The 25,054-nt window shown below is 40.1% G+C and overlaps 1 protein-coding gene across 6 annotated transcripts in view; it reads left to right on the top strand.

The window, feature by feature from the left end:
• LTBP1 (latent transforming growth factor beta binding protein 1) overlaps positions 1-25,054 on the top strand; it is a 184,927-nt gene that overhangs the window by 144,100 nt on the left and 15,773 nt on the right. For 5 of the 6 annotated variants that reach the window (XM_066315902.1, XM_066315900.1, XM_066315899.1 and 2 more), the window contains 7 exons: positions 4,640-4,765; positions 7,007-7,150; positions 16,827-17,009; positions 18,332-18,418; positions 20,758-20,886; positions 22,244-22,384; positions 24,689-24,859. In XM_066315902.1, coding sequence (XP_066171999.1) covers positions 4,640-4,765; positions 7,007-7,150; positions 16,827-17,009; positions 18,332-18,418; positions 20,758-20,886; positions 22,244-22,384; positions 24,689-24,859 — 981 coding nt within the window. The remainder of the gene's footprint in view (positions 1-4,639; positions 4,766-7,006; positions 7,151-16,826; positions 17,010-18,331; positions 18,419-20,757; positions 20,887-22,243; positions 22,385-24,688; positions 24,860-25,054) is intronic. The other variant, XM_066315901.1, reaches the window with a different exon arrangement.

Here is a 25,054-nt window from a genome sequence, read left to right as displayed (position 1 = left end):
GATGTACCAGAAACCATGAGCTCTTCTGCATCTCTGACATTTAATAAAATAGCACAGTTTCCAGGGAAAGGTTGCTATCATATATGATGAAGTAATACAAAGTTAATCTCCATTAGAACAAAAAAGCCAAACTTCTACTAAATAGAAAAAGATGAAGTCACAAGATCTTATTTCCAAGACTGTGACTAGTTTTGGAACTTTTTAATGAAGAATAAAACAAGTACAAAACCAGTTGACCATGCTTCACAAGTAATTGGTGTTGTGTATGGAATACAGATCAGATTTTATATTCAGCACTTGGAAAAGTATTTTAATAACTTGGCGAAGCAAGGGTACTTCTAGTCTCTGAAGAGGCAGCACTCCTTTTCCACCACAATTAGTTTCTCCATTCTGTCATTTTAATAAAAACAACTCCTGAGTTTTAAAAAAACTCAATTTAAGGGAGCACCAATGGCATCATTGTCAATATTTGTAGTGGTGTCAGCTTCATGCTAAAAGGCAAGATGACACAAGAGGAATGTGTGATATTTCAGGTACTGAAAAAGCATGTGGCTTCCAGCCACAGGAGCTACTGTTCTTTACACTAAGTGCCTCTGTGAATTTAGGTCTAGTTAAGTGAGTGAGAATAACTGTTTATACCATCAGAGAAAGAACCTGAGAAAATTTTCCTGGATTCACACACCTCTCTGTACCTGGGGAGCAGATTTTCCGTATCTCCGGACTTTTTTTGTACGAGTTTGACTTGTTGTTTTTTTTAAAAAAGTTTGAAACAACAACAGCATAAAACATTTAAGAACCTCATGTGGTTTAGTTCTGGTATGGAGTTTTTGTGGCCATTGGCCAAAGTAAACTGAACAGCTGTGGAGACTGTGTCTTCTTCCAAGGTGTAGACAAACTTTTGTTGCAGCAGTGACATACCACTGCAGCCTGGCCCCAGGCTCAGCAATTTGACTGTGCTGGCCTCTCTGAACTGGAGGCTCTCGGAGTGCTCCTTAGTTCGTTGTTGAGCTTTCTGGGGTTCATGTAAAGATAGTGGTTTACCCAGCTGGCTGTTTGTTGAATATGTTGGCAAAACCTCAAGTTAGAGGTTCTCTGATGCTTAAGTCGATACCCTGCCTCAAACACGTCTTCTGTCTCCATGTCCCATCCCATTTGTCTCTCATTGGCTCGTCACTGCTGCAACAGGCAGTCCAAAAAAACTTACACATCCCATCAGACCTCTCCAACCTCTGCTTCTTCCTTTTTATTGTATGCATGTTATGGGTAGCCCTGGAAGTTTCAGAATCAGAGCTCTGCTTCTCTGATCACTTTACAGACGTGTTGTAGGAACTAGTTCTTATTCCAGACATATTGCTATGTAAGTAGATTTCAGTGAGATTTAAGTATCATGGTTGAGGTTGCCTTCAGGTTGTCAGAAAACAAGAACACAGTGTTGAGCTGCCCAAAAGTGTGCACAAGTGCACACATGCACTCTTGATTAAAGCAGGCAGCACTGGTTCATGGATTCTAAAATAGGCTGTAATTACAGAGAACTGCTTTAGTCACTCTATAGACATAGGATATATTAGTTTCATATTTAGGTTTTTTTCCCCTTTGTTTCCATGTAGCAAGAGAATTGCCGATTACAAGCCTCACTCTTTATGGGGTGATTAAAGAAACAAATGTCCTTTCCGGCTGTAAAAAAGAGTCCTTTGAGTGAACTGTCTAGACAAGGAAAAATATTTGGTGCTTGGACCTTCTCTGTAATATCCCATGCACTAAAAGATGTTAAGACTGTTCTTTTTTAAAAAAACCTGTCTTCTGTGGCTGTATTATATATTGAATTAGGACACTTGCTACAATCACAGGTTTTGTTTCTGCAGCTTTTTAGTCAGTGACCTTGTTTTACCTTTGAAGAACCAGCTGCATGAACCATTCCCCTACTTCCTTTAACATTTAGGTTTTAAATAAGAGGAGTTCTTATTTGGATAATTCTAAAATCTCCAGTTGTATTTTCTTCTGCATATGTTTTTAACAATAACTGTCCCATGGCTCAGGAACTTTTTGTTAGTTAACCATAGTTTTTCACTGAAGAAACAAACACTGTTTTACTGTATGTTTTCTGAAATTCCCAGCGGTCAAGCCTCCATTGTTTGCTCATTTTGAACTCCTTTTCTCTAACAGAGCTTTCTGATTGAGAGACAGTATTCAGATGTTTTACTAGATATGTGAAACTCTGCTGATCACATGAGATTATTAATATCAAATATGTTATGCAGGGACAGTGCACAGCGGCAAGAAGGAGGGACCAGAAAAACACAATTGTAAAAATCTTCATTGTCTTCCTCCCAGTAACTCCATATGCATAGTTCTATAATTCTATCTCTGTGGGAACTTGAAAAGAAAAGGTATTAAAGGTACCTTGACCTTTCACCTCTGACAGTCTTTAACACAGACCACATTGCTGAATTAATTCTACTAGGAAGGATTTGTGGTGGGTTTCAGTAAGTCCAATGGGCAGAAACCATCCAAATTTTCATATTCAATTCCTTGAGAATAAGCATATTGGCTATTGTATTCTTTGCCAAATGTAATAGCCCTTTCTAAAATAAATTAGTTTAATATATTTCCTTTGATTAATAAATCAAGATGTAAAGACCATTAATATCTTTACTACAAAACTTACAAACCAAATGAATTTTTCTGCCAGTTCCATCTGCAAGTACATTTTTATAACCATCAGTTATACTCAGGGATATGTCCTAGATTTTGGTGTGTTTAGTACATCCAGCTTTTTCCTGCATTTCGTATGTAGGCTGAGGTTTGTTAACTAAGATCAGTTCTGTAGAAGTGAGTTTTCCGTCACTTAAACATCCTAGCGTGAAATTGCATGTCTTTCTGAGAAAAATGTTAAAATTTCACAGTTCGTTCCATTGGTACAGAAATTGCCAGAGACAGTTTTTTTAACCTTTATAAGAGGTTCTGGATAGACTCTTCTGGCCTCAAAAGTCTACATGTGATTCCAAACCTGTGTGATTTTTAGACCCCACCACAACACAGGAAAAGCTGGTTTTCAAGATCCCAAAAACACCACTCATTGAGGCACACAAAGCTTGTGCGGATGAATTGAGCACTTGGGTTGCAAAAGGGCAGAGGTAGCAGGTGTGGATTGTAATGGCATGCTGCTCAGATTTTGATAGCTTGCGGGGCTGTGACCTCATGGTTCAAAGCCCATGAGTTCCCTTTCAGCTGAGCATAAAACACAATTTATAAGTAAAAAGTCCTTGCCTGGTGACTGACTACTGTCAGGTAAGAATGCAGTGCATCTTTGCTGACTTCTGTAGGTTTTTGTTCGTCACAGCTGTGAAGAGCTGGAGGAGTAGGTCAGACTACGTTTAAGCCCTACTCTGTCCTTACAGAAAAATACCAGGTGCTCCTCACCTGTTTGGAGAAGCCTTCTCTTTGTGGCATTGAAGGATTCAGTCCCAGCAGTTCTTTAGTTCAAGGAGTGCCAAAGGCCTTCACTGGAGGTAGAATGATGATAGGCTCCATCGCAAGAAGGGCTACCAAAATATGCAGAATTAATGATAGCAACAAGCAGTCAGAAAAATCACTTTGTTCCCCATTTAAAATGCAGTTATCCCTTGAGAAAATGTGCAGAAGGAAATCAGACAGTAGCCATACTTAACAGCATAATGTTTTTTAGGAAAGAGTACAGTGATAATTTCTCTGCTTCAGACTGCAGAGGGATATAGAAGACAGAAGGTACTAATATTAGTATCCTGGCAGGTTCACAGTTTCGGCCAATGTTCTTCCTCCTAAAAAGCATCTCATGATATCTTTAACAACCACATATGGCCAGGGCTTTGGGTTTAGGTTTTACTTTGAGTGGAGATAAAAACAATGCATTCCTAGCACTTGTAATACACTTACAAAAATAAACCACAGTCTGCCACAGGCAGCTTTGCTTCATTGTAATTTGGTGGACAGCTGAGTCAAAGAAATGTCAAGACTTACACATGCAAGTGACTTATTTGTAAGGCCAGCAAACCAAAACTGGAACTACAAATGAAAAGGCCAGTACAGAAAACTTTCCGGTGTTGGAATTACTTTGTGTACCTAAGTAAGATGACTTGTATGTGTAGATTTACAGGACTTAAGACAAAAGTTTCAGTCCACAGATATTTACCACTTATACTATGAAATTGTTGTCTGCTGAGAGCCAGAATGTGATCTGTGCAGCAATTCTCCACAGGGGATGTAGCTATACCCTTGAACTCTTTTTATAGGCACAGTGAGTTCAGTTTCACTCATGTTGTTGACTGTATAATACTCCACTGGTAGAATCTATATGTCAGTCAGAGAAATTATTTGAACTGTGCCTTAGTCTGTGGTATGTAACGCCATGCTGTGGTTAGCAAGTTCAGTGAAACAGATGGGTGCAGGCAGCTGACCACTGCTGACATACTTACTGCAAAGCTAACCCTGAAACAGTGTCTTACATTAATTTTTTGTGTCTTGTCCTTGTGTTCCTTCCCAACGTGTTGAGACACAGCTGCATCTGTTTGCAAAGTGGCCCATCTGTGGGTTTTCTGCACTCACTGTGGATGCGTGCCTTTGGCTGTCACACAGCCTGTCTGATGTTAATTCCTCCTTGCAGATGTGGATGAGTGTACGAACGGCACGGTGTGTGGCACTCACGGGTTCTGTGAAAACATGGATGGCTCCTACCGCTGTCTCTGTTACCAGGGGTACCAGGACACACAGGATGGGCAGGGGTGTACAGGTGAGTTCACAGGTGCTACCAATCACTGCTGCAAAGTTCAGGGGAGCCAAAACAGCATTCCAACAAAATGCATTTCACCTTCTTGTTTTCTGTCTTTTTTTATTAAAGTCATGCCACTTCCTAGTAAAAGAATGGAGCTCTTCTTTACACTTTGAACTTTGTGCCAGATGGAAACTTTACTTTGTATGTATTTCATGAAAAAAACCTGTTATTATGACAGAGGCCAACAGCAAATAAGCTGACCCACTTATTTTATTTCTTTTGAAAAAACCAAGAAACCTCCATGTTTCTGCATGTCAGGACCATTCACAAATATAATGGCACGAATTTAATATTTTAGCCTATTTAAGTGCTACATCTGTTTAGTCTCTTATCTGAGTAACCAGGACCCTGCACTATATCCCCTGTAGGAAATAACATCTGGAATGTGGCACAGCCAGGCTGAAGTATATGGCACCTCCCTCGGCATAAGGTGTTAAAACAGATTTTAACATTAGCTTCCAGCTCCAGGAAAGACACCTATCACCATGAAATGATGTGGGGTATTTGAAGAAGTGTAAATACTACACATTTCTTTTATGACTAATAGGTTTCCAGATCTGTTGTTAATAGTGATGGCTGGAGAACCATTTGAGGCAGCAAAAGTTTGTAATATCAAATTAATACCAGATCAAGGAAAGGTATTCATTAGGCAATTCCTTTAAGCCAGACTCAGGATGAAACACATTTACTGGTAACAGACACCTAAATGGGATATGGAACACAGAGAAGGAATTAGAAGTTTTGCAGAGTGCCTGCATTTTCTAATATATTAAATAGTTCCATTACAAAATTCTTTATGCCATTTAAAACTTATTTTGCTGCATACCAAGGTGTATTTTGTCATACAGTAACTTTGCATGGATGAAAACAAATTAAGCAAAGAAAGTAAAAAATAAAAGGGGAAAGGAAAGGATGATGTGAAACTAAATTTAATTTTGAGTTCCCACTGAAGTAATTCTGAACCACAAAATATTGCATTTGATTTTTTTTTTCCTTGTATAGCACTATGTAGTATAAAATACTCTTATAAATTTTGAAGCCGGTTACAACATAAGCCAAAACAACATAAGGGAAAACTAAGTCTCCAGTTCCTGACTAGGCAATGTTCCCCAAAGACGACTTATTCCTTATGACAGGAACACAATAAAAAGATAAAGAAAAATCTGAATACATTTTTTAAATGTGAGCAAACTCTTAAGTTAAAATCCACATTTATGTTAAAGAACACAAAATCAATGTTTATTCAGGTGACTAGATATTGATAGGCAAGAGGTAAAAAGGATGAAATATTGCTTCACAAGTTATATGTTAGACCACACTCCATTACAGGAATTTCTGAATTGAGATAAAGAAATTACTATTTCTGATAGTGATCAGCATGATTTCTGTCTACTAATGAGATTTTCTCATTAGACATAAATTTTCAAATGTCAACATTAGCAACTAAAAAGAAAGTAAAGCGAAGTGATCCTGGTAGGATTTGGTAATCCTTGTTTAAACAACAGACAGCAATTCTATCAGTCAAAAAAGCTTTTCAGAGTTGGCTAGTTAGCAGGTGTGTGCAATCCTGGTTAAAAATATGTATGTGGAATTTTTTTGGGGAGAGGAATTTTGCAGTGTTCAGCGTGGGTCTCTGGGTGACCTGGGCACAATTTCTGTGGGTCCTGGAGCAGTCTGTGACTCCGTGCATGGACATATGGTGGTAGTGGGGCTGGGAAATTCTCTGTTTAGTGATTGTTTACAAGAAAAATGGTATTTAGGGGAGGAAAATTAATTTTATTTTTTGTAGGACAGTCTAAATCTCACCAAAACCTGTTCGTTTTGCTCCTTGAGTTTAATGGAAGTTTGATAATAAATTTAAGAAAACAAATTAAATTACTCTGAGTCTTAAATCCCAATAAGAGAATACACAGAGGAGCAAGTATTTAACAATGAGAAATGCCAAAAAAACTGTGTTCTGGTCTACAGTCAGCACCTAATCAGCACTAATAGTCTATAAACTGTACTGTGACTTTCAGGGGTCTTTATTTCAGAGCACTTACTACTTGTTTATCAATCCACTTAGGTATTAGTGAGTTTTTAATCCTTCCCCAGAGACCACATCTGTAATCTGGCAGACAATACTGGCACAGATACAGCAGATAAAAGAACAGTCAGTAGTGGGTCTCAACTGATTTATGTTTTGGATTTTTCCCCCAGATGTGAATGAATGTGAAATGTTGAGTGGAGTATGTGGTGAAGCCCTCTGTGAAAATGTTGATGGCTCTTTCCTGTGTCTGTGCTCTGATGAAAACCAGGAGTATGATCCAATGACCGGACAGTGCCGCTTCCGTACCTCACCAGGTAAAAGGCCAGCGGATTTTTGCCTGCTTGGCATGATTTCAGCTGCACACACAGCCATTGGAAAGGCAAAGCTGGTTGAAGTATTGGTCTTGCTTTAACTACAGCAGAAAAATTTAAAACTTTGTCAGTGTCTTGGAAGTGTGTGCATGAGAGGAGGTGTTTCTAGGATGGAATATGTTATCAGTGAATCATTAGCAGTGAAAAGATAGCAGAAGCACCTTCTACATGTTACATATCAACAGACTTGGCAGTAGTATTGAGCAGTTACAGCAGGTAAGAGTAAACAGTTTAGTTGGCTGTACTGTAACAATGAAATCTGATATGGAATCAAGTCTGTGACCTGAGTGATTTTGGTTTTTGTCTAAACTTTTACAAACACCCATTAGTATGCTTGGACAGTGTTTAAGGGAGCATATTATTAAAACCAGAAGTTGAATTTAGTTGTTGTGGTTTCAGCTCAGATGGCAACCAAGCCCCAAGCAGCCACTCACTCACTCCTCTGGAAAACTCATGGGCTGAGGTAAAGACGGATTAATAGGGAAAACAAAAGCCACACACACAAGCAAAGCAAATCAAGGAATTAATTGACTGCTTCCCATGGGCAGGCAGGTGTTCAGCCATCTCCAGGACACATGTAACAGTGACTTGGGAAGATAAAAGCCATTGCTCCAAACATCCCCCTCTTCCTCCTTCTTCTCATCATTTTGTATACTGAGAATGTTGCTGTTCAGTCTGGAATATCCCTTTGGTCAGTTGGGGTCACCTGTCCTGGCTGTGTCTCCTCCCAACCTCCCATGCACTCACAACTTCCTCACCAGTGTGGCAGAGCAAAAAGCAGAAAAGGCCTTGGCTCTGTCTAAGCCCTGCTCAGCAGTAACAAAAACATGTCTATGTTATCAACCCTGTGTTCAGCACAAATCCAAGATACAGCCCCATACCAGCCACTCTGAAGAACTCTATACCAGCCGAAATCAGCACAATAGTGATATCTTGTTAGCATTATCTGGAATTAATACAAGTCCTAAGAGAAGGTTGTTGGGAAAGCAAAAACCCAAACCACTAAATTGTTGTCAATCTACCTCTGTTGCCAGTCTTTCTTGAAGCGTCCTTGCCTGGTTTACTCCTGTTTTTGCTACTTGTACTGGATTTTTGAGCTGTTCTTATAAAGTGTTTTGGGTGTTGAAAATACTACTGGAAAATCACTAACTCAAAATTACTTTAGGACTCTTAAACCTGCCATCACTTTTGTACACTGATCCAGTTTGGAGACAGGAACAAACCCACTGTATTGATGAACAGAGTACAAGACATGACAGGATTTATTTGCACAGCATTTTTTCTCCTCCAGAATGCAAATCTTGGTATTTTTTCCTAGATTTCCTACACTCCAGGCTGATCCAGCTTCTGGAAAGCCTTAGAGGAACTGGCTTTTTTGCCAGGATGCTGACTTTACAGCTTCCAGGCTGTGGGTATTTTCTCCTATCACTCATGATCTTTCAGACTTAAAAAGAGGGTTAAAATATCTATGACCCAATAGTCACAAATATTTAGATCACTGAATGTGCACTCAAGAGCACTCAAGAAGTTGCCTGTGAAATATCATTAGCAGCTTATTGACAAACATTTGGGGCCTGTCAGGAGGTAGTACTTAGGAGAGTTCAGCTAGCTGATGAAACAAAACCAGAACTAAAAAAATCAGCAGAGGACCTGAGTCATGTAAAAAGAACTCGCATCCAAGGGACAATTGAGGACATACCCTAACATTACTGTGGGGAGGAAGGGGATGAAGAACACAGTGTGATCGATTGTACTGTCAACAGATGGATACTCTGCTGTCAGTACTAACTCCATTATGCTGTCTGCAGTGAGCACAGCCTTGCTCTGATCAATCTGGAAAGTTACCGTTCTTCCTTCCCCTCCAGGCTTCATCAGGCCCTAACAAAACACATGTTTCTCTGATGAGGTCATCAAGATCTCTCGTAGGAAACCATAAGAAGCTAGTGAGAAGTACTTGACATCATATGGTCTTGGACTAGAATAAGGCAAAATGGCAGTACTCAGAGCAGAGATTTTACTATCTGCTTTTCTTCCAAAGTTAGAGGAGAAAAGGCTGTTGTTAGTTCTTCTTATAAAGTATCCTTGCTGCAAAGAGTGCTGCAATAGCCACACTTCCTCTCGGCTTTGACAAACCACATACTCAAGTCAGGTGTGGTGCTTCCAAAGCTCCCATGGTGCATCTGGACATCATCTATCAGCATTAGTTTGTGCCATGCTTATGAAAGGCAGAGCTTAAAAGGCAGAAAATAAGAACTTAATCTGTGTTATCCTGTCACAGATATCTGTAATTCAGCCTGGCTCACCCGGCTCTTGCTTACTTTTCATTCTGTATTTTTGTGCATAAAGAAGTGTTTGTCCACCTTATATGAAGTGCAAATAGGTGGCATTTGTTCAAATGTTACTTTAATTTGGGTCTTTTCTTCCATGTGGTTAAAGGCTGTTAGATTTGTGGAGTGCTGTGTGTTCATACTTTTCTTTACTTGCCCTGAGGACTCTCAAGACTTCCTTTTATTTAGATTCCACTTGCTGGAAATTTGTCTGTTGCTAGCTGTGCCTTGAAACAATCCTCCCAGTGTATGTTTCAGGAATTTAAGCCCCTATTGTCACTTTCCAGTCAAAAGAAGTGCAAAAAATTGTTCAAGGCTTGATTGTCTCATTCCTCTCTTCTCTGCCCTGCCATTCATAAAATGTAGGAAATGTTTCAGAAACAAGAAAAGATAAAGGAGGAAAGAACTTCATTCCGTAGGAGATGAAAATCTGCTGTTCTATACATCTTTGTACCTAAGAGAGAAAAAATGCATCCTTTGGGTTGAAGCCTTCTCATTTATTCTTTTAACAAACTGTATAAAACTATTTGTGATTAATTTCTAGCAAGTGCCAAGTTTGATGCATTTCAAGTGATAATAGTAATGAATAATAAGTTTGAGTATGATTGTAGTTTTAACTGTTGCACGTTGTAGTATGCATTTGAACTACTAATATAGACTAATACACTACTAAGAAGTCTCATAACACTGAATCCAGAAGCTATAATGGACAGTGAATATTTGAGGATTATAGCAAGTATGGTTTGGGGTGGCATACCAAAACCTGAAATGTTTCAGTACCAGTGCTTGCAGAGATAAAACATCATTGGCATAGGGGAAACCTGGTGGGATGAAACAATGCCTGGAGTGCCACGCTGGATGTTTACAGGCTCCTCAGGTGAGGCAGGGAGGTGGCTGGAACGTATGGAGCTCACATTTGGCAGTGGTATGGTTTAAAGTCTCCAGGTAAGGATTGAGGGACAAACAAATAAGATGGATGTCATTGTGGGAGTCTACTATAAACCACCTAGCCAGGACAATGACACTGATTAATTGTTCTTTGAGGAACTAATGGAAACCTCCGGTCAACTTCCTTTGTTCTTTGAGGGGACTTCTCCTTGCCAGATGTTGAAGTCTGTTGAAGCACAAACAGGTCCAGAAGACTGCTTAAACACCTGGATGCTGACTTCATGATACAGTTACTAAGGAAGCCAACTAGGAAAGATGCCCCTTTTTACTTGTTGCTTAATTAACAGGGAGGGTCGCCAATCATTGAAGTGGTGATTGTTGGCTGTCTCAGACACAGAGACCATGAAGTAATCAAGTTTAAAATCTGGTGACAAGAGGAAAATGCCAGCTGCAACTCTAAAGATATGAGAGTAGCAGACTTCAGGCTTCTCAGGGAGCTAGCTAGCAAGGTCCCCTGAGAAAGTGCCCTTGGAGGTGTTTGGGTCCATTCAGTGCTGGCTACTTTTTAAGCACCACTGCCTAGGAGCATAGGAACAGGCATTTCCAAAACATTCAAAGTGAAGAAGGTGAGGCAAAAGACCAGCTTGGTTGAGCAAGGATCTTTTTTTGGAGCTAAGACCAAAAAAGAAGGTATATGTCTAGTGAAAGGAAGGTCAGATAACTTGAAAAGAATACAGAGATGCTGCTGGCTACTGTTGGAAGAAAATTTGTGTGGCCACAGCTCAGTTGGAGTTAAAGCTGGCTATTATTGTGGGGGACAATAAAAAGGAGGGGGTTTTAGATGAATAAAGAAAGGCAGCGCAGAAATTACATGGCTCCATTACAGGATGAGGATGGTCACCTCACAGAGACATAGACAAGGTAGAGACACTTAATGCATTCTTTGCCTCTGTCTTCAACATGGATGACAAGCTAAGGGGGTCCTGTTGATCTGAGCTGGAGGACCATGGCTGTGAGAATTATAAACTCATAACTGACCCTGAACTTGTGCAGAATCTGCTCCTCCATCTGGATCCCTGTAAGTCTCTGTGACCTAATGGGTTTAAACCAAGAATACTCAAAGAGCCTCTCATGTCATTGTGAGGTCTCTCAACCATTTTTGAACAGTCTTTGGAATCTGGAGAGGTCGCAACTGACTGGAAGCCAGCAGACATTGTCCTGATTTTCTGAAACGTCAAGAAGGAGGGCCCTGCTAACTACAGGTCTGTCAGTCTCACTTCAGTGTCTGGTAAAGTTGTGGAGAAGATTACACTGGCAGTTATTGAAAAACACCTGGAAACAACATGATCGTTTGTCACAGCCAGCATGTCTTCATTAGGGGAATCTCCTGCTTATCAAACCTGATTCCCTTTCCTGGCAAGGTAACCCACCTAGCTGATAAAGGGAAGCCAGTTGATGTTATCTTTTTGGATAGCAGTCAAGCTTTTGATATTGTCTCTCACAGGATCTTTCTGGACAAAATATCCAGCACACAGCTGGAAAAACACGTCATGGGATGGGTGAGCAACTGGCTCATGGGTCAGGCACAAAGGGTTACAGTGAATGGGGTGACATCAGGCTGGGGACCTGTCACTAGGGGGGTTCCACAGGGCTTCATCTTGGGTCCTGTGTTCTTCAACATCTTCATAAATAACTTGGACACAGGGCTGGAAGGGAAACAGAGCAGGTTCACAAAGGATACAAAACTGGGAGGAGCTGTTAATTCCCTCAAAGGCAAGGAGACCCTGCAGAGAGATTTTGACAAATTTAGAGGGCTGGGCAATCACCAACCATATGAAGTTCAACAAGGGAAAGTGCCAGATTCTGTACCTGGGAAGGCACAGCCTTGGATGTATGGACAGACTGTGGAATGAGATGCTGGAGAGCAGTGCCACGGAGAGGAACCTGGGGGTCCTGGTCACTGGCAAGTCGAACCTGTGTCAGCAGTGCCCTGGCAGCCAGGAGGGCCAGCCCTGTCCTGGGGACATCAGGCACAGCATCACCATGTAGATCTCCACTAAGGTACCTGGGCCCACTTAGCTACCTACTGCTGATTTAGATGTTGCTTTCTCCTGTCTACATGAAATATAATCAGTTATTTATTGCAATATATTTAACAGTAAATGATGGGAATTATAAGTTAAAATCATGGTTTTGGTGTCCAAAACCATGGACACCTTCTAGACTGATTAATATTGAAACAAAATCAACCACCCTGCAATCTAACCAACCACCAGCACAAAAAAATTGAGGCTGCCAAGTAACAGTTTGTAAATTTGATCCAAAAGGTTTCTTAAGGCTAGAAATTTGATGCATGAGTACAGATTCTGAATTTCCTAAATATTACAGGCTTTCCAATTGTTAAGTGAATTTCAGTTTTCTGTGGACAAAGTCTTAGCTACTAAGTTTTACATATGTATCACTTGCACTAATCCCTGAATTGTATATATGCATGTGTATGCACTGTATGTGCACATGTTAGGTGTTGGAGCTTGTCACATGTGGAGTCAGTTGAGAAAACTAAACAGGTACACCCTTACAACAGCCACATATCATGAAGATTTTTACTGTGTTTATGAAAATCAGATTCTGAAAGTGAGAGTTCTTACTCAAGCTATTTGCTGAGAGTCACGAGTCTTTGCTGAGCTTTTAGAAGTCATAAAGTTATAATGAATATTTTTCATTTTTGCAACCAGTTTTTTGATTGCATCAATTGTGTTGTTGATCCTGTTTGCAGTATTTAAGATCCTGTCAGTTCTATGTTTTGTTTTTTTTTTCAGATCACAGTTGTTAGGAGAACACTATTTAGGCAAATATTTCACTGTATGTTGAAGTCTAAGCATATGCTAATCCATATTATCCACTGAATATTATATTACTGATGCATGTTTTTGCATCAAACACATGCTAAGCTTATTATTGGATCAAGGTTTATGCTCAGGTATATAAGTCTATTTCTAAGAAATACTTCAGAATCCAGTCCAGCAGCAACTATACAGAATTTCTCTCATAGGCTGTTAATAGAACAGTTATATCAAAAATGTGGTAAGATTATTTTCCTTCACCAGCTTGCCTTAGGTAGAAAGATATTTTACCTTTTCTAACAAAAAAAACCCAAAATCAACAATGATACAAAAAGTAAGTATTCATTTTCTGTCATGCTTTGTCAACATACCTGGTGAAATCACTTTCAAAAACAGCCTGTTTACTAAATGGTTAATAGTCTATGACAAATTATGAGCTTGTAGACACAGACTGGTCTTGGTTTAAAAAGAAAAAGTAGGTTTGTATCTCATTTGTTTTCCAAACATTCATGATGTCTTCTTGACTAACCCTCACTTACAGCTGTGTAAACAACAGGCATTTAAGCTGCTGAGCATATAATGGGAGGAGAAACCAACACATCATATGTAAAAATGAGAATAAACAAGGACATGAGGAGACTATTTCCCTCCCAGGGCAGCTTCTGGTGTTCTTTCTCTGATAAACGGCAAGAAAACAGCCATGCTTTCTCTTCTGATGAAGATTTGGCTTTGATTCTGTTAGACAGATGGCAAATGGCCAAGGAAAATGTATAAATTGGTGACTGAAGTACTGCTCTCTCACCTTGGAATGACAGATTTAGTTCAGCTGCATTTCTGTGACATGATAGTCTCAATATAGTTCCTATTGGATAGCAACTGATACCACAAAACCACCTCAAATGATGAAATTCAACACATTATGGAAAATTGTAACAATCAGATGCGGGTTGACCACAAACTAAACTAAGAAAGCTGAAATAAGCAGCCAGCTGAGTGTATCCTTTAATGCACAATTTAGTTATATTGGCAAAACTGCAAAGCCTTGCAGGTGGCAACATTATACTAAATTTGAATGGAGGTGTCTGCCAGCCCTTCAGCCTCCCAAATCTGAAGTCACTTTTCTGAGGAAAATAAATAAATCCAATTGTCTGTGTCTAATTAGAAACCAAAAGAACTATTACAAATGTTGATACTATTGAAGTGCAATAACAGGCAACCCATGCTGACATTTTTAAATGTGCTTTTCTCCAAATGGATCTAGAATTTGCATGCCCAGTGAAGTGGCCTTACTCCATCTGCTTGGGGAATGTGGGTGGGCAATGATAATAGGATTGAAGTAGCAAGAGCTGGAGTTCATTTATTTCCTTCAGCATTTGTTGGACATCACTATCTCCAAGCTCCTACTTCACAAACCCTTTTTAAGGTGGAATCTTAAAACCCACTTAGAGTTGCTTGCCTCTTGTTTCAAAGGTGATTCACTTTTTTTCCCAAGTTCCAGCCAAAGCTCTCTGTTCAGGCAGGCTGATCGTCTTCCCTCCTGTCCTGTATTTCAGCACATAGGGATGGCCTGTTCCTGCACCTTTAAGATTTTCTTCCTAGGGTACATCCAGCCTTCCTGGACTCTTTTGCCCTTCAGGACTCCTGCCTTAGGGTGTCTCTCAACCAGTCTCCTAAAGAGGTGAAAGTCTACCCTCCGGAAGTCCAAGGTGGCAGATCTGCTGGCACCTCTCCTTTTACTTCCAAAGAATCACAATCACTATCAGTTCCTGGTTGCTTTTCCCAAGACAGCCTTTGACCATCACATCACCTGCCAGTCCTTTGTTCACAAACAGCAAGTCCTGTGGGGCACCTCCCCTGGTTGGCTTCCTCACCAGATATGTCAGGAAGTTCCCTTCCATGCACTCCAGGAATCTCCTAGACTGCTTCCTCTCTGCTGTGTTGCATTTCTAGCAGACATCTGGTATGCTGAAGTCTGCCACAGCAATAAGGGCCAGGCATAGCAAGGCTTATCCCAACTGCTTACAGAATATTTCTTCTGCCTCTCCATCCTGGCTGGGTGGTCTACAATAGACTCCCACCAGGATACCTGCCTTGTTGGCCTTTTTTCTGATTCTTACCCATAAACACTCAACCCTGTCGTCATCGTCGTTTGAGACACTCCCTAACGCAGGGAATGACGCCGCCTCTGTTTCCTTGCCTATCCCTTCTCAGGAGTTTATAACCCTTCATTGCAGTGCTCCAGTTGTGCAAGTCATCCCACCCTGTCTCTGCTAGCAACTCTGTTACAGTTCCTGCACCATGAAACCAACATTTGTTGCAGTACCATCTTGAAATGCGCTGTCACTCTATAAATTTTATAGAGGTCCTGATTCCTGCCTCAGTAGCTGTGTCCCTTGAGAAATGTCTCATTCTTGGCTTATTGTGCAAGAGCCTGGGTAAAAATTAATGAAATCTCAAAGAGTGAAAAGTCAGCCTGCAATAGTTTTAATAGGATTTTGTGAGTCAAACATTTGTTAAGTACTAAGCATAAAGAATTTCCCTAGATAAAAAGGAAATTAGCTAGTCACCTTGATTTATCTATCTCCAATTCCTGAATAAAGTTTTGGGTTTAATTAATAAATATGAGCATATGTAATTTTAGAACTTGGTTACTTTACTGATGGCCTGTGCAGAGTTTTTCATATCTATCAAGTGTGAATAGCAATTTTATGTGGTAGTTCCCACTTCTGAGCCCTTGATGATAATTTTTGTGAAGTAAAATGTTAGGGAGAAAGAGTTCTGCAAACACAGATGCTTTAAATAGGTATTTCTTTTCAAAATCACTTCTTGGTGTACTTGAGTGCCTTGCTTTAGAAAGGTTTTTGACTATTATACTAATAGGGTATTTATTGGATCTGTGGGACAGACTACTTTGCCTCCAGTCCGTATAAATATTGTGAGAGGACTCACTCAGTGCTTAAGGCAATAAATCTGCCTTCTTGGCTGGATTCCTGTTTTAAAGTAAAATACAGAGTCAGCTAACTTGACATCTGTATTATATTCCTCTGCTTACCATGGAGTCAGTAAGTTACTTCTGCAAAAATCATAAAGGGCATTGTATTCAAATGTGGAGCATGCTTTTTTCCCAGTGAAATTAAAAGGGGCTGTAAATGCTCATTATTTTGAAAATTGAGTCTCTTCAGTTCATACCTTAGTTACTTTATCTGAAAAAATGAAGTAATAATATTTGTTTACCTCTGCAAAGAGCTTTTGGATTCATAAGTGAAGAGCATCCTGTCAATTGTTGGGCATGGCCATTAGTAGCAGAACATGCGAGCAGGTACTTCATGCATTGCTTGAAAATAACAGAAGTGCAAATTGGAGGAATCTTTTTATGGTCAAGTTGGAGAACAGGTCTGAAAAAGCCAAAGGAAAGTCATTGACTTCTATCATTCTTTCTAATGTCATAAAATTAAACCAAAATTTGTACTTCATGATTTTCTTCTCTGCTCTTTTGGCATTCTGAAAAAGTGACTAATTTCATGTGTCATCTTGTGTGGTTTGTTTTCTTTTCTGCCTTAGAAATGCCAGTAGAGGCTGATCAACAGGAAGATGGAAAGAAGGAGTGCTACTACAATCTGAATGATGCTAATTTCTGTGACAACGTGCTTACATCCAATGTAACCAAACAAGAATGCTGCTGCACCTTGGGTGCTGGTTGGGGTGATAACTGTGAAATCTTCCCATGCCCTGTTGTTGGAACTGGTAAGATGAGACCTTCTGCCCCTTTGCAAGCTTTTGAAGCATTGTATTTGTTTGCAGAGTGTGCTTTGCCTTTAGAGAAGGCTTGCCCATTAAATCCCATATTCTGTAGTATCTAGTCATGACTTATCCATAGGAGCCCTCCACAGAGGAAAGGGTGATGATAATAATTTGTACCTAGTGTAAATCCACTGGCTTTTCTGCAGTTGCCCTAGGGATAAAAGAAGGCTGTTACTGAACGGTGTTAACTTCAGCTGATTTTAAGCAAATACAGACTCTCACAAAAGCTTTTTGCAGATGCTATGGTAACACATTACATTTTTTCCACAAGGTGGAAAACAAAGGTAACCATTACAACATTTTTGATGCTGCAGCTATTCTTTGTAATGCTGTTTCTACAGCACAGCTTAGCAATATATGCTGTGGTATTAGTTTTACATTTTGCAACTTACTGAACAATTCAGTTAATAATGTTCTCTGCAGACCATTGTTTAACCTCTAAGTATTAAATTAGACAAACAGAGCCATGTGATATTTGTCACAAATCTTGAAAACAGTACTTGAAACATAAACAGGGATGGCTGAAATTCAGAATCTAGCTGTAAAGGAATCACATAAGAGAGAACATGTGTAAACTTTTTGAGATGAAATGCTAAAGATTACTTTTCACAGAAATGCACTGTCACATTTAATTCCTGTTTTAATCATACCTTAGAATTGGTCAAACTGAAATGAAATGCATAATGAAAAAGGGGCCTCTCTGCTTGGATAGGTTTGTTTGATTCTGTATAGTCTCCAAGACACTTGGGATAATTTCTCTCTGTAATGCACACCATGTTCTCCTGTTGCAGTCAATTAGTGTTTTTCCTGTACGAGGACTGAGGAATGTGGACGGGGGTTTGTATCTCAGTTGGAGTATGCCTAGATTACAGCTTGCAGCGTAGCTCAGAGAGAGGCCCATGCTAGCTTTAATTAAGATAATTTGGCTACTGGTATTGTTATAACTGCAGCACACCATGAAACCTAGTAAGGACCACATTCTCCTGCCAAAGAGCAAGACAAATGAGTTTGCCTGGAGCTCTGTGATGCTGTAGGCACCCTAGTGACATTTGAGAAAGCTAGCTCTGCACAGTGGAAGCAGAGGAAAGTCAGGCTGTGGCATTTAACATCCCACATTAAACTAAAGGTGGTGTGTATGATTGCCTGATAGATGCAAACGAGGCAGATATCTCAAGGTACCCTGAAATACATATAACTACATGTCACTACGTATGTGAATACCTTCTTGTTAACAACATAATTTTTTTGCTTTCTTTCTCTCCCAGCTGAATTTACTGATTTGTGTCCTGAAGGAAAAGGTTTCATTCCCTCTGAAGAATCATCTTACGGGCTTCTTGCTCAGAATTACAAAGGTCAGTACTGACTTGCATTAAGGTCAATTATTTCAGAAGTTCTGGTAGTTGATTAACTAGAAACGTGAGCCAGGAATGTAAACATACTAATTCAAATTTTATTACGTGATAAAAACAGTTTGTATTATGAAACATTACTGAAAATCATCACTTTACAGATTGTTAAGAATGTCAATTACGCAGTCTCTGTAATATTCCGGTTTAATTTCTGCTAAGTGCTATATACTGTGAGAATAGGTGCTGTGACCACAAACCACAAATACTCGTTTACATGTGGAATACAATGCCAACTTAAATTTGTAAATATATGTACAAAGAGGAGTTGGAAGAGAGGAGAGGGTTCTGTTGAACATTTGGCCTGCAAGGGAGAATGAATATAAAAACTGAAGAGAAGTTCAGCAATGATATTTTCATTACAGAACTTAATGGAATACTTACTGGTGGTAGTCCAGTGGTAGTAAAGAAATCAGAGTGATAGAAGTTGGTGACCGTGGGTGGGAGGAAGCTGGCATCACCAAGAAGGAAAACAGAGATCTGCAAAATTTCTTTTCAGGTTTGACAAGTAGTCATCAATATTAATAATTTTTAAGACTGTCACAGAGGTCATCTTAAAGTCTTCTGAGAGTGTTTTTGTTCAGGGATTATTTAAGGGTATTGTTTATCTTTACAGAGCTAAGATTTCTGTATATATTCACAATGGGAGTTTGGAACTTGCTTTTGTGTGCAGCATGTCCAAATGCGTCTCAGATAAAATGGGCGTTATTTTTGTGCTACCTCAGGGTTGATAATATCTCTAGCTGCTATAAATACTAAAACATGGAAATAGTTCATCTGGAAATATCTTCCACAAAACCCTGCCATAAAAAGACTTTTTCCCTTTTCAGTAAATTTATGTTGTAAAACCTTGGGAATGGCAAGAAGGACAAACACTAAATAGATAAACAACTTTTACTAATGTGCTCTTTTGGTAATATGATCTTTCTCTGTTACAGTAACTTAAATGTTACTGTTGCTTTTGTCCACAAGCTTCTGCTTGTAGGCGCAATTCCTGTTTTCATAATGGAATTATCTGTCAGAAGTGCTAGCCTTCCTTGGCTTTGCTTCCAGGCTTTCCCATTTTTCTCCAGACAGACATTCATGTTCTATGGGAAAAAGACAGATGTGAACATGACATTTCTTATTAATCTTTGCATTGTTCTTGCTGCTAAACAGTCAAAATATTTAATGTTTGTAGCCACTTAGTGGCTGGAAGAGTGGATGTAAAAATAAATAGTTTTCTAGATCGTTCAGTTCTTCTGGGAAAAAGGATTCACCTTTAAAACTACTGTACAGCTGGAAATTACAGTTTTGGGATAAAATCTGTGTTGCCCCAGAATAAAGGGGGAGTAAATTTATAGAAGACAGTGGATTAAAACAATTGGTACTGAGAGAAGAATGACCTACTTTAAGTTGTGCTTTTTATTGCCATTTTTACTACCAACCTAGCTTTAACAGATTACTCTAAGTAGGTCTAGCAAATGAAAAGTAGGCTGGAAAAAAGGAAGTGAATGGAATTCCAACAGTAACAAATACATAAATACAAGACTGGGAAAAAATGTGTACAACTTTGAAAAGCTATATATGAGCTGGCATATATTTTCCATGAAACCTCCCTGAAAACATTTAGCCTCATTTGAAAGTGTGGTAGATTCTCTTTGTCAGCCGTCGCTAGTTCTGTAGTGAATGCCACCCTGTGCTCAGCCACAGACACAACTGCTCCTATGTGGGAGAAGGCTGGCCTGAAGTTGTGCTTTGAGAAACAAAGCCATGAGCAGTGCAGATAGGAAGATTTCCTACCATGCACAGCAGAGTCACCAAACTCTGTGCAAAGAGAAGAGCAGTTACAGAGTCCATCTGTAAGCATAACTGCTTAGTTAGTTTGGTCACCAGATGGTGGGCTTAAATTAGATCCATGGTGGGAATACTTTCAGTAAAGCAAATTATATAGGAAAAATACAGGCTGTATTGTTCATTTGTTTTGCTTGGAGTTAAGAGCTGTGTGATACCAAAGGAATTAAAGGGAAACTGCAGATTATTTCAGTCTCTGAGTGCCACGGGACTTAATTCTGACAAGTGGAAGTAACAGTCCACCAATTTTTCCTTTTCCATTCTGGCTACATAGCCTCTTCCACACCAGTTGTCTGAGGGGGTTTTATTCTGTGTATATCTGTGCCCCTGGGATTTTCTGTTTAAACTGAAATTTGCTTGAACAGAGAAGTGTATAGGATTTATTCCATCTTGCTTGTCTACGCGGCAGCATAATAACAATGGTAACACAGCCTTTAATGTTTCCTCCCCAGATGCTGATGAATGCCAACTCTTTGGACAAGAAATCTGTAAAAACGGCTTCTGTTTGAATACACAGCCAGGTTATGAGTGCTACTGCAAACAAGGCACATACTATGACCCTGTTAAGCTCCAGTGCTTTGGTAAGTTTATTTAAAGTGGTCTTGTCACTATAATGGTATGCAGATGGGCAAAACAAGCAGACTTGTACAGCAGGATTCAGATCAGAGCTGTGGCATTCCCAGTAAGGGGAGAAGCACCGGGCCTCTGGACTCCTGTAGCAGCTTTGTAAGACACATTGGGTCATTTCCCTTCCTTCTGCTTGGCTGAGCAGCAATTCTGGATGACATAGCTGTGGCATGTAGAGCAGGGTTTGCTTTATTTGCCTCCTTTTTCAGCAAATTACTCCCAGGAGTTTGCATCTCCAGAACAGCCTTTTATATAGGCTGTGCTCCTTTGAGTGCATAGTCAAGAGCTGGTGCCAGCCTTAATGCAGGCAGCACAAAGTGATCAGAGGGGGCTCTCTCATTACGTGCACACTGGTGCTTCACTCTGCCAAGGTACAATTTAGCCTTCTGTTCTTTGTATGTTGGGTGAGCAGTGAAAACCTCTATGTTGAATCTCACCTTTTATTTGGTAAGTGTTCTGCGTTTACTATACCAAATCAAATTAATGCAGACTTTTTTTTTTTTTTTTTTTTTTTTTGTTCCAAGGACAGATTTTCCACAAGGAATTAATATGCAATATGAAATTACGGTTGAGGTCATTGATAAGCCCATTTTAGCCTGCACAACTTTGTACTCCTTTGGTTCTGGTATTCAGCTGAAAATTACTCATGACCATGACCCTGGCTTTTGCCTTGTAAGCAGAGAACCATGTATAATGTGCAGAATAGCATAATGAAAGGAAACAATTTTTGCAGCTGCAGTAAGAGAGCCTTTTACCTTGGGATTCTATGATTATTCTTTACAAAGGGTGGGATTTTGGCTGATTAAATGTAATTTATCTGAAGTGGCTTGCTCTTCCCCTTGAGCTTAATTTCAGCTTTTGCTTTCCAACACAAAATAAGAAATATAACTACCATGCTAGGTAAGGTGATCGTTTCTTCTGACAAGCTCATGAAGAATCACTGAGAGTATGCCCACCTCTAATACCTGCTAGTATTGTCCTAATGGGAGACGAATGTGGGAACTAGTGGCAGCTATACTGGTTGCAGAGTATTGCTGGCACTGCAATCTCTCCAACCAGCCTCCTTATCCTCCCTAGTACTTCTCCCTGCTAGCTCCCTACGACTTGAGGATTGGAGGTCAGCGTCCTTTAGATCTCTGTCCTTCTCCATGGGCACAGGCAGGATTTTTTTGCCAGCAGTGGGTATTTGTGGTAATTCACAGAAGACATGCTGTGAGGTCTGCTCCTAATATAGGAAAATAGAAACATAGATTAACACAATGCAAATACTTTGTGCTGGCTCTCCTTGATACATTTCCTTCCATTTTAAAGACACGGATGAATGTCAGGACCCAAACAGCTGTATTGATGGCCAGTGCATTAACACAGAAGGATCTTACAACTGTTTCTGTACACACCCAATGGTTTTGGACGCAACAGAAAAGCGATGCATCAGACCAGCAGATTCGAGTGGTATGATCCATTATACATATTACTGAAGTGAATACGCCTCTACGAGGTGGTGCTGACATGGCTACAGACCCAAAGTCTAAGCTTAGACTGGGTCATCCTTGGATGAGCCTGCTCTTCTGGAGGATTTTGGAAGGCAATGCTTGGACTGTCGTCTGTTGATCCAGAAGGCATCATGGTGTAGGACTCCACAGTGCTCCACTTTGCCTATACAGGCAGGACATTGCTGGAAGTATTGTGAGATTAGGTGTGGGCTGAGGAGTCTTCAGCCAGTTCACCACCTCTGCGGCTGCCTTGTCCAGCCTTGTAGGTAATGAGGCACAGCCTGTTTGCTGTCTCAGTAAGGCTGGGGTTTGGCTGCAGGCTAAGTCTCGAGATTCAGTTCTACCAAAGTAAAATAAAAACAGGAATGACAGGATATAGGAGGAAATAGCTAAGATTGTATGTGTGCTTGCAATTTATTAACATTGAAGGTACATTGAGCTCCCGGCTTCAAGCTGTGGGCTTCAACATCACTGTTAAAGTAACATTTTTGTGTGTTCTTTTCGTTTCAGTAGACACTGATTTCAGAAAAAAACGTTAGATACTATGAGATTCTTAGAAACGTCTCAGAAATCCAGAGCATTATGCAGTCTGCACAGCTTTGTCTATGCCACTCATGTCTTCAAAAGAATTGTTACAATGGGTTTGATTTAATGCTGGCACTGTATAGCTATAAATCTGGATGTCTGGTTCCTGCAACTTGCAGTGAATTTTCCTGAGATGCTTCTGTAAAAGGAAATGAGAATACAACTGAATGTCTGCTTTAGCCACTCCAAATTGTAAGGCTGATATTTTGAGGAGTAATGCGGTCACCCTGTTGCCTGGAGCTGTGAAAGAGCCACAGCATTTCTATTGTTCAATCTTCAGTTAAACAAACCAAGAGCAGGATTGTCCTTTGGGTTCATCTAGGATGTGAAGAGAATGTAAGAGCCCAAAGGGTCTTGTGTCATAAGACATTCAGGCTGACACAGCACTGATCATCTCAGCCAGCATACAAAGCACTCAAGCCTTGTCTTGCCACTGGCAATGTCCCCCTCACGCAGAGAGGGAGAGGGCAGGCTGGTTCCTTTGCTGCCGCCAGAATCTGGAGTTGGTTGCAGAGACCCACTGCTGCTTTTCAATGCATGTTCTGGCAAGCTCTCAGTAGAATAGGTATCTAAGTTGTGATCACCTTTGTGCATTCAGAACTCAGTTCTGCTCTTTCTCAGTGTTTCAGTTCTGTACTCACCCATGCATAATGTGAAAATGCAGTAAATGGATATGCACAGACAAAACAGAACCTTGGTTTGTGACAGCACTTATTTTTCACTCTGTGTTGGAGCAAAATCAAAACTTTGCAGATGTCTTCACAAAACAGTTGTGCTAAGGTTTTTACATTCCAAGTGGAAGATTAAGTTTAAAGTTCCTCTCCTTCTGATCAGCAGTGATCAGAACTTGCTGGGACTGGGAATGGTTTCTTCTGAGATCTGTGTCAAAACCATTATGCCTTTGAAATATTCCAGCCTTGACAAAAATACAGATTTTTTGTTAAAGTCCATAAGAATGTGGCTGTAGTTCACAGCAGTGTTCTGTCTCTAACAATAGCTGTAAGTGGGTGATTAGAGACCAGGAGGGCAGATAAACAATACTTCTCTTCACCCTCCCCAGCACTCTCAGCCTCCAGCTATTTTCAGCTCAGGGGATTTCCTGAGACTGATGTAGTTTGTCTGTTTAGTTAATGGGACTCTCTTCCAAGTATTTGTCCAGTCTCCCAGGGAGCCCATGTAAAATTTTTTGTTCAGCTCTGCCCTAGTTGTAAAAGTTTTTTCAGATGCCATTGACGGCAATATAAGAAAAGTAAAATAACTTTTAAAGATCCTTTGTGTGGATGGAGTTCCCCAAATATTCACCTCTCTCCCGATGCTGGTTTTTGTCAAGCTCTGTTAACTCCCATGGGAGCTGAGCTGAATCCTTGTTAAGTATCCAGCAATGACTGTGATTTAGAAAGATTTGGTTTTGGGGTATCCAACACAATGTGCTTTTAAATTGGCCTAATGTGACAACTCACAACCTTTTAAGATTTTTCCAAAGCTGAATATTCAAGAGATGAGCCACCTCAAAAGGCACTTCAAAAAGGTCATGACTTCTAAGCTTAAATTTGTATTCAGCAGAGTCTGTAAAGCTAAGCTATTTTTCTAATCCAAATTTATAAAATCTATCATTATACCAGTGTCTTATTTAAATAACAGTGCTATGATGATGACCTTATCCTGTCTTCTCCATCAGAACAAACAGAAGAAGCTGAGGTCTACCAGGACCTCTGCTGGCAGCACCTCAGTGAGGATTTTGTGTGCAGTCGGCCGCTGGTTGGGAAGCAGACCACGTACACGGAGTGCTGCTGCCTGTACGGGGAGGCCTGGGGCATGCAGTGTGCGCTGTGCCCCATGAAGGAGTCGGGTAAGGAAATGCAGGCGTCACTTCTCAGAACGATCTGAAACACTTCTTCACTTCCATCCCTTGCATCTGCCCCAATAACGTAAAAAAGAACAAAAAAAAAACCCCTACCCCCTCAAGTGAAGGGAAATAAGGACTGAAGAATTTCCAGGGAATATAATTTAGTGTTAAAAAGAAAGCCAGCTGTTATATATTTAA

Source organism: Sylvia atricapilla, chromosome 3 (genome assembly GCF_009819655.1).
Source record: "Sylvia atricapilla isolate bSylAtr1 chromosome 3, bSylAtr1.pri, whole genome shotgun sequence".
NCBI lineage: Eukaryota > Metazoa > Chordata > Aves > Passeriformes > Sylviidae > Sylvia > Sylvia atricapilla.
This window is presented reverse-complemented; position numbering and strand designations above follow the sequence as displayed.